The sequence below is a fragment of the Beta vulgaris genome, chromosome 3 (assembly GCF_026745355.1).
Source record: "Beta vulgaris subsp. vulgaris cultivar EL10 chromosome 3, EL10.2, whole genome shotgun sequence".
Taxonomy (NCBI): domain Eukaryota; kingdom Viridiplantae; phylum Streptophyta; class Magnoliopsida; order Caryophyllales; family Amaranthaceae; genus Beta; species Beta vulgaris.
The window spans coordinates 18,049,462-18,063,788 of NC_079204.1; the positions used below are offsets into that span (position 1 = coordinate 18,049,462).

At 38.2% G+C, this 14,327-nt stretch overlaps 1 protein-coding gene across 1 annotated transcript; it reads left to right on the forward strand.

Moving 5' to 3' along the window:
• The first annotated feature begins 10,450 nt into the window (after positions 1-10,450).
• Positions 10,451-13,795, forward strand: LOC104889124 (polygalacturonase). The gene is made up of 4 exons (XM_019248382.3): positions 10,451-10,933; positions 11,567-11,856; positions 12,897-13,122; positions 13,397-13,795. Exons 1-4 carry the CDS (start codon positions 10,490-10,492, stop codon positions 13,613-13,615), a joined length of 1,179 nt encoding a protein of 392 aa, XP_019103927.2. The 5' UTR covers positions 10,451-10,489; the 3' UTR covers positions 13,616-13,795.
• The last annotated feature ends 532 nt before the right edge of the window (positions 13,796-14,327 follow it).

Sequence of the window (14,327 nt, forward strand, 5' to 3'; positions counted from 1 at the left end):
TCCACGTCAGTGTAAAGAAACATGTGGCCCTCGTAAGCGGCCACATGATCATCTGGGTCCGAAGTGCCATCATACTTGGAGGTTGGCATCTTGATTCTGGTCATGGGATGATTCAATATATCCATCGTGAAAGGGGAGAGCTTAGGTTTGATGAGTAGGTGACCCCCCATCGAATAGTTACTAGCGCTTGAGGCACTGTACTCACGACGGGAGCCACCCTGGGCCTCTTCCTCCGAATGGTACAATTCTTCTGTCTCCAATATATCTTCTTCATAGTCTGACTGATCAATCCTTTTCTCCATCTCCCGTCCGCTAGGATTCAAGGATCGCATCTTTCAAAGAGGGGTGCCATCCGCGTTCCTACCGGTCGTGGCCAGTGGTCGCTTACGTGCACCGCCAGCTGGTTGATTGGGTGTGCTTTGTTGGGGGTTGGCAGTCAACATTTGAATGAAAGAAGCTACAGTTTGCAGCTGTTCAGGTGAGAATTGACTTAGCTGAGCTAAATTGAAAGGTATATTACTGTTTGGAGTTTGTCCCTCGGGAGATTGGTAGTTGAATTGTGGATTTCCTATCGCCCCAGTGATGACTGGCTGCGATGAGGTCTGACCGACATCCTTATCCTTGGATCCTTGATTAGTATTGTTTACGTCACCCATGGTTGTTTCCTTGCTAAGGTTAGGAGGCCCCTCCTTCTAGCGCCAAATTGTTTCGGTTGGAAACAGTTAGCGTCCTGCAAGAGTCCGCCAAGTTCTGAGAGCTCACGTCCTTGCTGGAAAACTGCACAGGATGCAAACGTAAACTACCCTCGGGGTGGTTTTGAGGAAACCCCCTCCGACGCTCAAGTCAGTAATTTGGACCACTAGGATGTAGAGAGAAAAACTAGAGAGAGAGATAAGCTATTTTTAGTGTAAGAGACTGTACCTGCAGAATAGTACCATTGGGGTATTTATAGAAGTACTATTCCTCTGACAGGGCGTATAATCCTTTGACACGTGTAGGGCTATGACGCATTTGACAGGTGGGAAGATTCCCTTTATTTTGTCTTGTTAGGCGTCCGCCAACACTGTCGGTCCTAGGGGACGAACTGGCTCGAACGGTGCTTTTAATGGTTTTATCGTACTCGCGTCCATAATCTTATTCGCGGCCGCAGATGAGAAGGCCACTAATAAACTTGGGTTATACCCATACAGGTAGTATTATAAGTAACTTTGAATCAAATTCTATCACATTAATGCGTTCATGGCTCAATATGAACCAAACATAAATCATGCTGTATGGAAAATGAAACTTTGAGCAGTAAGTGAATAAGTACCCTGTATTATGTAATTACAATTAATGTTTGTTGGTAAAGTCCAGTTTGGGGACTAAGCATATTCGACGACAATTTTTTTTGTATGGGTTAGTTTTTATATTTAAGAATATATAGTTTCTTAGTGTTTTAAATAATAGTTTTCATTGCCTTAAAGCAAGCTAATATCAACCATCTCACTTAATTAGCTTTTTCAATTCAGCTCTTCATGCAGAGGCCCAATCTTTTTACCAAGCAATGATTTGTGCTCTTCAGCAAAATCTTCTAAGACGAACTTTCCATACCAAATGCTCCAACCTCATTTTATCTCTTCAAGATGTCAAGAAGGCTCCTACCTCGGTGCTTTGGACTATACATTGGATTACTTGGCTTGCAAATGATTTTTAATGGTGTCTTCTTTTGAAGGTGAATCGTCAATAAGTTCATCTTGCACATATCTTGGCAAAGAGGAGTGCGCGAACTTGTTTAGGATTCACCTCATCTCTATCTCTATTTTAATTTTGTTTTCTACTTTCCACCATTGTTTTAAAAAAAACCATCTCACTTAAAACATGCACAGACACTCGATCTCTATAGCTCAATGTTACATTGTTTCGACACTTTAACCGTTTTCGATATTTTGGGACACTTTCAAAAACTTGGAATTTTCTTTTGAAAATAAATAGTGGATTGAAACGAGACGGCCATAGTTTTTTTGTTGTTAGAGGAAATGTTTTCACTCTAAAAGCTTACTTTTTCCTTTCAATGTCTTTGTACTATCAAAATTGTAAATATTGTATTTCCTAACATTTTTCCCGTGTTTTCTCACTTTCAAAATTTGCATTTCCCCATGTCTACATGTCCAGGAATCCGTGTACGTGTCTGTGCAACTTAGCTTAAAACACAATCCATTTTGGTATGTATTTATGCCCAAAATGAACCTAAGGTGACGTAATTCTAGTTGGGATATCAGTTAGTCGATGACTATATCTAGTTGATCACCTTAATGCCTTGAGAGTGAAAGAAAAGAAAAAGGAAACAAGACACATGTTATAATGGATGTGAGAAAGAAAAAATAATGAATACAAAATAAAGAAAAGCGCACATAAATTTAACGTGGTTCACCAACGGTGTGTTGGCTACTTCCAGGGGCAGAGAGAGAGAAAGAAAAGTTATATTGATGAGGCATTCCAGATTACAGATGTGTTTTCACACATGACGGCATAATACAAATTAGGTTAAAAGTCTATTCATAACCCAACTCGAAAAACGCGTCTCACGTCAAATTAACCATCGCTCGATCAGGCGGTAATTCTTCCGACCCCAGATTCATCTCGGGACCGATCGGGCGGCCATCACTTGGTCGTGATTTGGTGATCACGCTCGATCGGGGGAATCCGCTCGAGCCAATCGGGTGGCCTGCTGCCAAGCCCCCTCTAAGACCTTCGACCTTGCTCGGTTGGGCGGGCCTGCGAACATGCTCTTTGACGAACTTCAAACAGCTTCAAGGCATAATTCCTACAAATCTCCACCTTGACTTGAGTCCTCTCACAATGAACCAGATAACCCAATGAACAGATAATCGGATGCATTGATCACAACGCCCAAATCAAATTCTCCCTCCAACCAAATTTGCCCCGAAAGACAACAAGAGCAAGATCTTTCCCTGAAGGACACCAGATTAGCATCATAAGAGATAATTAATAAACACTATTTTTTAAAGGACGAATTATAATAATTATTACTCCATAAGAAATTTTGAGGGGTAGTATTTACGTTAGTGGTAATATTTATGTTATTAATGATTAATTTTTTTGTCTAATAAGGTCCAATAAGTTTCAATCAGGTCCAATAAGGTCTAATAAGTTTCAATCAGGGCCAATAAGGTCTAATAAGTTTCAATAAGGTCAATAAGTTCCAATAAGGTCCAATAAGTTCCAATCAGGTTCAATCAGGTCCAATAAGTTGAATCAGGTCCAATCAGGTTTAATAAGTTCCAATAAGTTCAGTTCAGGTTCAATAAGTTCAGTTCAGATAAGGTCCAATAAGTTCAGGGCCAATAAGTTGAATAGAACGCACCCTAAGCACCCCCAGACTTCCCTTAAAGGGCAATTAAGAGCTTCGAATAGTTTGTAAGTCCAAGCAACCTTGAAACTTACGTACCCTGTGTAACCAGATTCGAACAGATGACTTGCTTATACTCTTTCCTAGCACGAGCAACACCTTCCTTGGATGGCTCAGATAAATCAACACCTCCGACATATAGTGCAAAACCCACCGTGTCTTCACAACCATCCCTTTAGGGAGTGTTCCTAAAGATTACATGCCGACCAAGAGCCAAATTTGGTTAACTCGATTTTAACCACGAAGAACACGAAATTACATATTCAAATTGTGAGTGTTGACGGATTTCTCCTTGACGTAAACCACCACTTGAATCTAGAGTGTCTTTATGCTCTACCTCTTTCTGAACACTACCACAAACAACCAACGTGACAACCCGAGACTCAGATAACGTAGACCTTTGCAACACATACAATGTCTCTTGTTTAACACCTTTTAGAATTATCTTTGGACCCCTGTGGACAAACAACACTCCAACTTCACCTTTGAAACTGAACCTTTTACTGTCAAGAAGACTAAGTGAAATCAGATTCTTCGTAACAGAACGTGCCTACAATTCTTCAAAATACAGACTTTGCCATCATATGTCCTAATTCTAATGGATCTTATACCAAATGTCTTGCAGATTTCACCGTTGGCCATAGTAACACTTCCATCAGCCTGTTTGTAGTTCATAAACCACTCCCTGCACAAACACATATGACAAGATGCCCACGAATCAAGAATCCACACATCCCAAAGATGAATATGTTAATCAACAACTTGGGCAAGATCATCTTCGGAATTCAAATCTTCTACTGCAACAACAACAAATTTAGACCCAGATTTACTTTCTCGATGCTCCTTTTTAGGACATTCCCTTTTCCAATTCCCTTCTCCTTGCAATAATTACATGTATCATTTGGTTTAGGACCCCCCTTGGAATTTCCGAATTACTTGAAATTCTTTTTCCCAAAATTATCATACTGGCCACTAACCCAGCGGCCTGATTATCTGTAATTGTACTATCAGCTGCCTTATGGCGCAATTCCCTAGTATGCAAAGATGATCTAACTTCCTCTAAGAACACATAATCTTTACCAGCAATAAAAGATTGCACAAAATTCTCATATGATAATGGTAAAGACACAAATAGCACTTGTGGAAAAAAATGCTAAGGCTGGCAAGCAACCCTTGCCGTAACATCCCTTCGGCAAAAATGAATTCCTTGTACAAAGGGCTGCGGTTTTTGCTAAATCCCGCAACCCTTCTCACGCACCCAAAAATATTAATTTTTTTGTGTTTTGGCATTTTATAGTTCTAAATGTATCGAAAAACTGTTACTGAATTTATATTGTTTTTATTTGAGCATCACAAAATTAAAAAAAACATCAAGAAATTATAAACAACAGTAGAAAATATAAATTTATGAAACGAAATCAACAAGATCTGGATAAATTATCACAAATAAATTCGAAGCAAAATCCCAACAAATATTCTGGATAAATTATCAGAAACAAAATCCTAAATTGCTCGTAAATCGCTAGAAAAAACCTTAAATTCAAATTACAAAATGAAAATACAAAAAAAAAGAGAAGAAATTCTAGTTCTAAAATTACATGAAAAATAATCAAAACAAAGATTAAGAACTTAAATTTAAAATCAAAAAATTGACACTTTTGTCATTGACACTAAATTAAATGAAAAATTAAGCTAACCCTATATCTAGAACGAATTGTGGGTACAGAGAAAAGATGGATTGTCGATGATAGTGAATTATGCTGCTTCGTTGTCGTTTCGGTGGCTGCCTGGTGTTGCTGTTGTTGCGTTGTTGTTGTGCCTTTAATGTTGTTGTGTTGCTGTTGTGGTCTGGTGGCTGCTTGGTGTTGTTGTGTCGTATTCTCTCTGTTCGACGTGGTGTTTTGTTCTCACATTGCTGTTGCCGGATAGGGAAGGAGGGAGGAGGGTGAGAAAAAAGGAAAGGGGGTGACAGAGAAGGGAGAACCAGATAGGGAAGGATAGAGAAGAGAGAAGGAGGGTGTGATAGGGAATGATGAGAGCGAATGAGAAAGAGGAGAAGAAACCCCTCCTTAATTGTGCGCGCAAAATTCTTTTAAAAGCCCAGCCTGCCTGATTATTATAAAAATAAAACAAGGCTAGTTAGTGTAGAATTAAAGTAGCATGCTCATCCTCCACCTTAAAATCAGCATTACGCAATTCTAACAAAATCGTATTTAATTGATCTAGTTGATCTATAAGAGGTGTACCTTCATTCATGCACAGACTGAACAGACGTTGCTTTAAAAGCAACTTGCTGGTTAGAGATTTATTTTTTCATATACAAGCTCTCCAACTGCAACCACATACCAGATGCGGTTTTTTCCTCTACGACTTCAGTGATGATGTCATCAGCAAGACACAACATGATCATTGAATGTGCCTTCTCCTCCAGAACGACGATGCTTAAGTCAGTATGTGTTCTTGTAAAATAAAATAGAAAGTAGATGCGACAAAGGAATGGTATTAGGAGGCATTTTAGATGTTACCTGCATAACTGCCAAGTTTCCTTTTGAGTAGATTGCAGCTCCTTATTATGAGGTGATCTTGCAAACCTAGACCGTTTGCATTTCACCAACGACCCTCCGATGCTTAAGTTAGTAAATGTTTATGGAGGAAAGGAAATAAAGAGTAGAACAATAAAATGACAAGTTGACTTTAGAAGTGATACTGTTTGAGATGAGTTGCATTCCAATTGCGTGGAATTTGCACACCATTTCTGGTGACTAACGTGTATGCTCTATTGCCTATTACCTTTTCGATTTGGTATGGCCCTTCCCCGTTTGTAGTAAGTTTTCCTACCGTTGGATCTTTGGTATTCTGAAATGTTTTTCTGAGGACCCAATCTCCAACTTGGAATTGCTTAAGTTTGATGTGCTTGTGGTAGCTTTTGGCAACTGTTTATTGGTAAGCTGCCATTCTTACCTTGGCGCGATCTCCGATTTCATTAAAGGTGTCCAAGTCATGTGCTAGCTCCGCGTTATTCCTATCTTCTGTTATGAGCCCATATCTTGCAGTTTGCATGTACACTTCAGCTGGGATAACTGCTTCACAACCAAAAACTAAAGAGTAAGGAGTTTGGTTATTTGAGTTTTTGGAGTTGTTCTATCTTTCCATAGGATTAGGGGCAACTCGTCATCCCATCTATCGCCTACTGAGTCGATTGGCTTCTTGATGTTGTTGACGACGATTTTTTTGCTAGATAAAGCTTGCCCCTTAGTTTGTGGGTATCTTGGCATTGAAGCGTTCAGCCTGATGTTCCATTTTTAATAGAATTTGCGCGTCATGCCACTTTTGAATCGCGGTCCATTGTCACAAATTGTTTCTGAAGGGATGCCAAACATGCATAACATGTTGCGTTTAATGAAAGATATTACCTTGGAGTTGGTGACGTTTTGGTATGCTTCTACCATAATCCAGTTGGAGAAGTAATCCATCATGGCTAGCATGAATACTCGTTGCCCTGGAGCTTCCAAAAGTTTGCCGACGATCTCACCCCACTTCATGAATGGCCAAGGTGCCACGATTGGTTGAAGTTTCTCAACATGTTGATGTGAAACTGCAACATGTTTCTGGCAAGCATCGCATTTCCTAGCATATTCCATGGCATCTTTCCTCATAATGGGCCAGAAGTAGCCCATCCTGAGGGCTTTATCGAATAGACTCCTACCTCCACCGTGGTTGCCACATTCGCTATCGTGTAGTTCGCAGAGGACAATTGATACATCTTGCTTTTTGAGGCACCTTAAGTAGAGATCTGCAACTGACTTGCGAAACAGTATATTATCAATTAATATGTATTCTCTAATTGCTGGAGGATGATTTGAATTTGCGACGTTGCACTTTGCACAGCATCCTTGTGATACGGTTGATATCTGTTGTCCTAAAGATCGTTGTTGCTTGGGGTCTTTCTGCCGCCTCGATCCTATTCTGTTGCACCTTTTCTGGTACAACATCTTCCTTGAATCTGATTTGCGCAAGGGCCTTTGCCTAGGCATCTTTGAAGGTTGGGCAATGATATTTTTTAGCTCCTTATACAACTTCGATTCTTCTAGAAAACCTCTCCGAAAAGCTTTGATGGCGGTGGGGGCATCGCATCTTGGAATAGAGACTTTTTCACGGTTGAATATGTTGAGATAGTCTGCAGCAGTTCGCCATACCTTTGCATGACACAATACAAATCGTTGGTATGCTTTTCCATGCACATGCTGCTGGCGAACTGGAGATTGAACATTTCTACCAAACATGCAAAAGTCAAAATTGCACCATTATGTAGATTAATGAACCATTGAAGAGCGGGACCTGATAAAGTTGACCCAAAGCCCTTGCACATGAAATCTTCGCGCATCTCGTGAGGGACTAGTATGGTGCTCATCCTTTGCTTATACTGAGCAACATGCTCGCTAGGATTTGTCGTTCCGTCGTACAACTTCATGGCAGGAACACTTCAGGATTTCGATCAAGGCAATGGCATCTGCAAATGGCGAATCGACATAGTTTTTCAAGGCATCCTTCTCCACAGGTCTTGGCACTCCAGGAATCTTGAGGATCATCTCTTCAACCTTCCCGAGGCGCTCGTACAAGGGATTTGTGTTAACGGTTGAGGGTGTACCTTTTGCCATGCTGAGCATAGGTTGCTTGCTTCGGGCATCTTGCACTGGTCGAAGTTGCTCCGCGGATGCTTTGGATGGTGGCTCCTTCTGGGGTGGCTGCTCTGACAACTTGCCAACATCTTCTTCAAATGGGGAGATCCACTCACATGCAGCTTAGCGGTTCAAGCTAGGATAATTTCTGGTAGCTGGCAGTCCTTGCTCCGGCACGGCGTCCTCGTCACCTTCGTGGATGGGGTCTTCCATGTCAAGTTGTCTGACGACACTGCCAATATCACTTTGGCGTTGCTTGCGAAAGTTGGACGTGTGGGCCGCGTTGGACAGCATCTAGGAAAGGATCTGCTCATTCTCTTTCTTCAATTAGTGCCTTCCGCGGCGATCTCGTCTCTGAGAGACTGTTTCATTTTGTCAATGACTCCCATGATTTGATCCATGGCTTCTTGCCCTGGCACATCGACGGGCGACTCAGGGGTAACAGGCAATTCAGTCGCATTGATTTCAGACATGGTATGTGACAGGTTAGCTGAGAGTTCGGATTTCTTTTTAATTATCAGCCCTGCGGTGGGCGCCAAATTGTTTAGGGAAAATTCACACTAGGGCTAATTTGCTTGGTAAGGGGTTGACAACTAACTTGCGAATAAAAATAACTTGCGGAAAGTAAAGTTGCGAATAAAGAAAAGAACGCAGCAAGTTTTACGTGGAAAATCCTTTGGAAATGAGGGAAAAACCACGAGAGGATTGGTATCTTGCCAATTCACTATGTTGCTTGAGTTTGTGAGATAATACAAGTGCTTAGCTAGAGAGAAAGTAGTAAGTGATGATTTACAAGATCTGAGCTAAGTGACTACTTATACTAAATTATAATAATGGCGTTGCTTCATTGTCGTTTTTTCCCTTGATGCGAATTGGCTCAGATCCTATTCTAATGGGACGTGCGCATATCTCTTCCCTTAGCAGTTATCTTCAGCCCACTTTCTTCTCCATTATAAGCTGCTTCCTTAAATGTAGGATAATCTCCAACCTCCTGCCAACTCAGCGATCCTTATTCTATTTATACGCTCAATGAACTGCCGCCACTTGGCCTTGGCGAAGTAACACAACTTAGATGCTTCGTTTGATGCCACGTCAGGATAATCTGACCCCTAACAATAGTATACCAGTGACATTATATATAATGGATATATACTTATAGTAAAGTGAAAACAAATTGTGGTACAGATTACTTAATCTATTGACATTTAGCAGAGACAACTTAATTTGCATCGTCTATTGGTTAATTTGCTAGCATATATAAACGGTTCGTTATTTTCAATCTATTTTTACTTATCCGAATTTAAATCAATCTTATCTTAACTTATATTGACTTATCTAAACTTATCTGAATATTTCTTAACATTAGTCCTTATTATAATTAGCATTATCTGAACTTAATCGAACATATTAGACTTTATTTTGTGACGATGTCAAATCTTAAGTTTGCTTATTTTTGTTGAATTGAACTTATCTAAACTAATTAGACCTTAATAGTCCTTATTATACCGTATATGAACTTATTTAAATTAAAATAAACTTATTTGAGCTTATATGACCTTTTTTCTTATAAGGTCTAAAAATAAGATGAACAGAACAGACTCATATCGTGTATTAATAGAATAGAAATTGATCTAGTAACAGATTAACAATATGCCACAAGATTGATCATTATGAAGCAAAAAAAGTACGATACATTCTTTCTTACATGGTTTACTATTAGGGAATCTATAAGATCCTTATTAACATTAATCCATTAATTAATTATACATGCATATTTTCACATGCTCACGCAAATCACTCAAAACATAAGCAATTACACCGTACGTACTTAAGAATACAAATGACTTACAAATAACATAATTTAGCTAGATTAGTTGACTTCTAACCATTCTTAAGATCTACATTCTGCAACCACCATTATATAAATCAAGTCACTTATCTTGACAGACAAACAGTACAACTCACCCACAATTCACACAGACACCTCCCTCCTTCCCTCCTCTCAACATTTGTGAAAGGGAAGATGGGTTTTAACAATACGCCACTAATAGATTGATCATTATGAAGCAAATAAGTACGATACATTCTTTCTTACATGGTTTACTATTATGGAATCTATAAGATCCTCGTTAACATTAATCCATTAATTAATTATACATATCTTCACATGCTAACGCAAATCACTCAAAACATAAGCAATTACACCGTACGTACTTAAGAATGCAAATGACTTGCAAATAACATAATCTAGCTGGATTAGTTGACTTCTACCATTCTTAAGATCTACATTCTGCAACCATCATTATATAAATCAAGTCATGTATGTTAACAGTACAACTTACACACAATATAAACACACCTCCATCCTTCCCTACTCTTAACATTTGTGAAAGGGAAGATGAGTTTTAAGCTTTGTTCTTCTCAAATTGATAAGTTGTGTATTATCTCTCTTTTATTGCTTGTTTTAGCAAAACCTATTATAGCATACAATGTGGTGAGATTCGGGGCACGGCCCGATGGCCGAACGGACTCAACCCAAGCCTTCCAAAAAGCTTGGGCTTCGGCTTGTAGATCGGTGAAGCCCGCTATAGTGGATGTACCCTATGGGAGATTTGTGGTCAGGCCCGTTTTCTTCAGCGGCCCATGTAGAGCTACTGTCACATTTAGGATGAAGGGCACGATCATCGGCCCATCGGACTATCGTGTGTTGGCCCGGTCTAGTGTGTGGCTTATGTTCTACAATATTAATGGGCTTATTATTCACGGTGGTACCCTTGATGCTAGAGGTCATTCCTTTTGGTCATGTCGACGTCGTTTTGGATATTGTTACAATGGAGCACAGGTAAACTTTGATTGTTATTGCATTGTTAATTTTTTATATTTTAAGTAATTATAATTAACGTTTTTAATTCCATGGAATATTATCTTCATACACTAACATATGACTATATGAGTATGTGATGCTTAATAGTAACATGTAGTAACATTGACCATAAGTTATTCTTAGATATTATACTCCCTCTGTCCCATAATATAGTGCTTGTTTCTTTATTACACGGTCTCGAAGACGTAACTTTGACCTTTAATATCTTCAATTCCGTATTAATAAAAAAATATAAAAAGTTGATATTGTGAAACTACACATTGAGACGAATCTAACAAGATCACACACGAATATGTTTTTTTATATATACAAATGAGAATATTCGGTCAAAGATTTTAAAGTTTGACCCACCAAAAATGAGGTAGGCACTATATTATGGGACGGAGGGAGTATAAAACAAGTTATAACATGTCAGATATTGTTTGATTCATCTTTATTTATAAGATATCATTGTTTTTATAATTTTCGCTAATAAATAATTAAATATTTTGAAAGTTAAAGTTATATGTCGAAAACTAATAAAAGAGGCCAGGGAATGCGTTGATGAAAGTTGTAATGACATGTATTTATCTACTTTATTGCATGGAGCAGTCCATATCCTTTGTATCATGCAAAAACGTAGTGGTGCGAGGTCTAACATCATTGAACAGCCAGAAGAGCCATATGAGCATAAAGAACAGCAACAATGTGGCCCTTAATTACTTGAGACTTAGAGCTCCAAGTGGTAGCCCTAACACTGACGGCATGAACATTCAGCACTCTACTCGTGTTAGCGTCTATAATTCAGCAATTATGACAGGAGATGATTGCATTGCAATAGGACCTGGTACTCAAAATATGGTTATCAATAAAATTGTTTGTGGCCCTGGCCATGGTATTAGGTATGTATCTTCTTTATTAATTTCTTTTTTTTAACGTACTTATGATTAGTTAGTTACTTCGCAGGTATGGATCTAATCGTTATGATTTCGATAATTAATCTTACTTGTACTTTAATAAGTTTCTGGAGAAACAATTAAAGGTCTGGTTGCCGATGTAAAGTCTCGTATTAATTTAATGTTTTTGGGATTTGAGTTGATTATGGTTTCAAGAAATAGTCTAATTAGATCTATTTTGTGTCTTGTATGGTCTTGAGAAGTTAGTCTTAATTAGGTTTAACCGACAATCTTGTTTAGTTTTTGTGAGCATCCCTCTTAATGTTAACACCTCATTAATTATTTGGCCAATAATGAATTAAGATACTAATGAAGACAAATCAAAGTGTCAAACTTGAGTTTAGGTAGTGTTAGAATGGTTAAAGGAGTAACATTGTAAGGAAGCGAGACTTATTCTGCTTATTTCTGGAGTTAACTACAGATAGTATTGGACCAAACCAACCCGAAAAAGTAAGGGTGTTATTATTGCCATCATGTCACCTTTTAGCTAGGTTATGAAACTCTAAAAGTTCGATTTGCTAATAAATGAAACTTATAATCCCTAAATCTTATATTAGTGAAAATCGAGAAAAAAGAATTAATGTCATTTTAAAGCGATTGAAAGTAAAAAAAAAAAATAGCATATATGGTTTTTGAATTCGTTGGACCCTACAGAATTGAGCACAAAAAATCCTATCGGATTTAAGAAAGCTCAAATCTCACTCATGTCGAGTGTCCGCCCGACCTATTGATGTATTTAAGTAACATATTGTTCTTGGAGGATGGTCGGTGACTTTTATTCACAAAACGAGGAGATTGATTTCTCCTCCTATATACATACACTATTAAAGCTTTTACTAAGACATCATTTCATAAACACTCATTCATTGTCCTTGACAATACTCCTATATTTCATTTGTCCACGTTCAAGAACATCAGAATTTATTTCTTTATTTATGAACAGTAACATATATATGAAATTACAGTAACATATATCTATTTTGCAGTATCGGTAGTATGGGCAACAGCTTACGAGAAAATGGAGTACAGAATATAATGGTGTCAAATGTTGTGTTTTCGAAGACAACAAATGGTGTAAGAATCAAGTCATGGGCAAGACCTAGCAACAGTTTCGTCCGTGGCATCACATTTCGCAATCTCGTCATGCGCAATGTCTATAATCCCATCATCATTGACCAAAAGTATTGTCCTAATAACCAATGTCCTCACCAGGTAATATGTTACTTATGATAGCATATTTACGAATTGAAGCTCACTAAGCCAAAATGGCAATATAAATATACTACTCACATAACTTTCCGCGTGATATTTGTACGTATTCAATCTTTTTTTTAAAACAAAAATTCAACTGATATAAAGTTGTAAAGTTTTCCCCACATTTATATTATGGCATTCTTTTTATATAGGAAGGCGGCGATGTACGTATTAGCTTATGATTCTAACAAATTAGCTCTTTCACTAACATATGCTTTTTTAATCTTGACAGAATTCGGGGGTGAAGATAAGTAATGTGAAGTATATAAATATAAAAGGAACTTCAAAGACCAAAGAAGCAATAATGTTTACATGTAGTCCGACAAATCCATGTACAGGGATCAGATTGGAAAATATCAAGCTAAGTTTTGGACGCCAAAAAGCGACGTCGTCTTGCAGCTATGTTCGTGGTACTAGTCGAGGCAAAATTGTCCCTCGAAGTTGCTTTTAGAAACTAGAGCTCATTTCTTATGAGTCAACAATTGATACTATATATTCAAACATGAATTAATGCCTTGTATTTTAAGGAGGCTTTTTAATGATTTTTTTCTCGATCGATGAGCCTCTTGATTAAACTTGTATACACTTCAATGAGTGATGGTTGAGGACTACATAAATTACATCGACTGCGCATTGGGTGTAACATGTTATACCATAACTTATTATGTAACATGCATAATGATATATACTTTAACAAGAATGACATGAACTATATAAATAATGAAATTAAGCTCATGTCATTTTGTCATTTATATCATGTAATTTTAGTTTTCGCAAATTGGCTATTTGAGTACGAAACAAAGAACAAGACAAAACATCAGCGACACATTTGACTATTTGACTACAGAAGAAGGTGCGACATGGCGTTGTCGCAGATTTGTCGTCGCCAGTTGGTGGTGGCGACTGGATTGTGATGGGCTAGTGGCGAAAGGCTTCCAGCCGCAGCCTCACAGGTGTGGAGAGAGATAAGAGAATTGCGGTGTTTTTACTTAGGGTTTAGACTTTGGAAAGGACCCTTTAACACTGAGAAAAGAAGTTTTAATATTTAGGGTTTTTTATAAAAATTACACTTTAACAAAAGGATATTTCGAATATCTGAAAACATAAATATCGTGATCCGTATCCGATTTGATTTTTTCGGATATATGATTTGAAATTTTTGA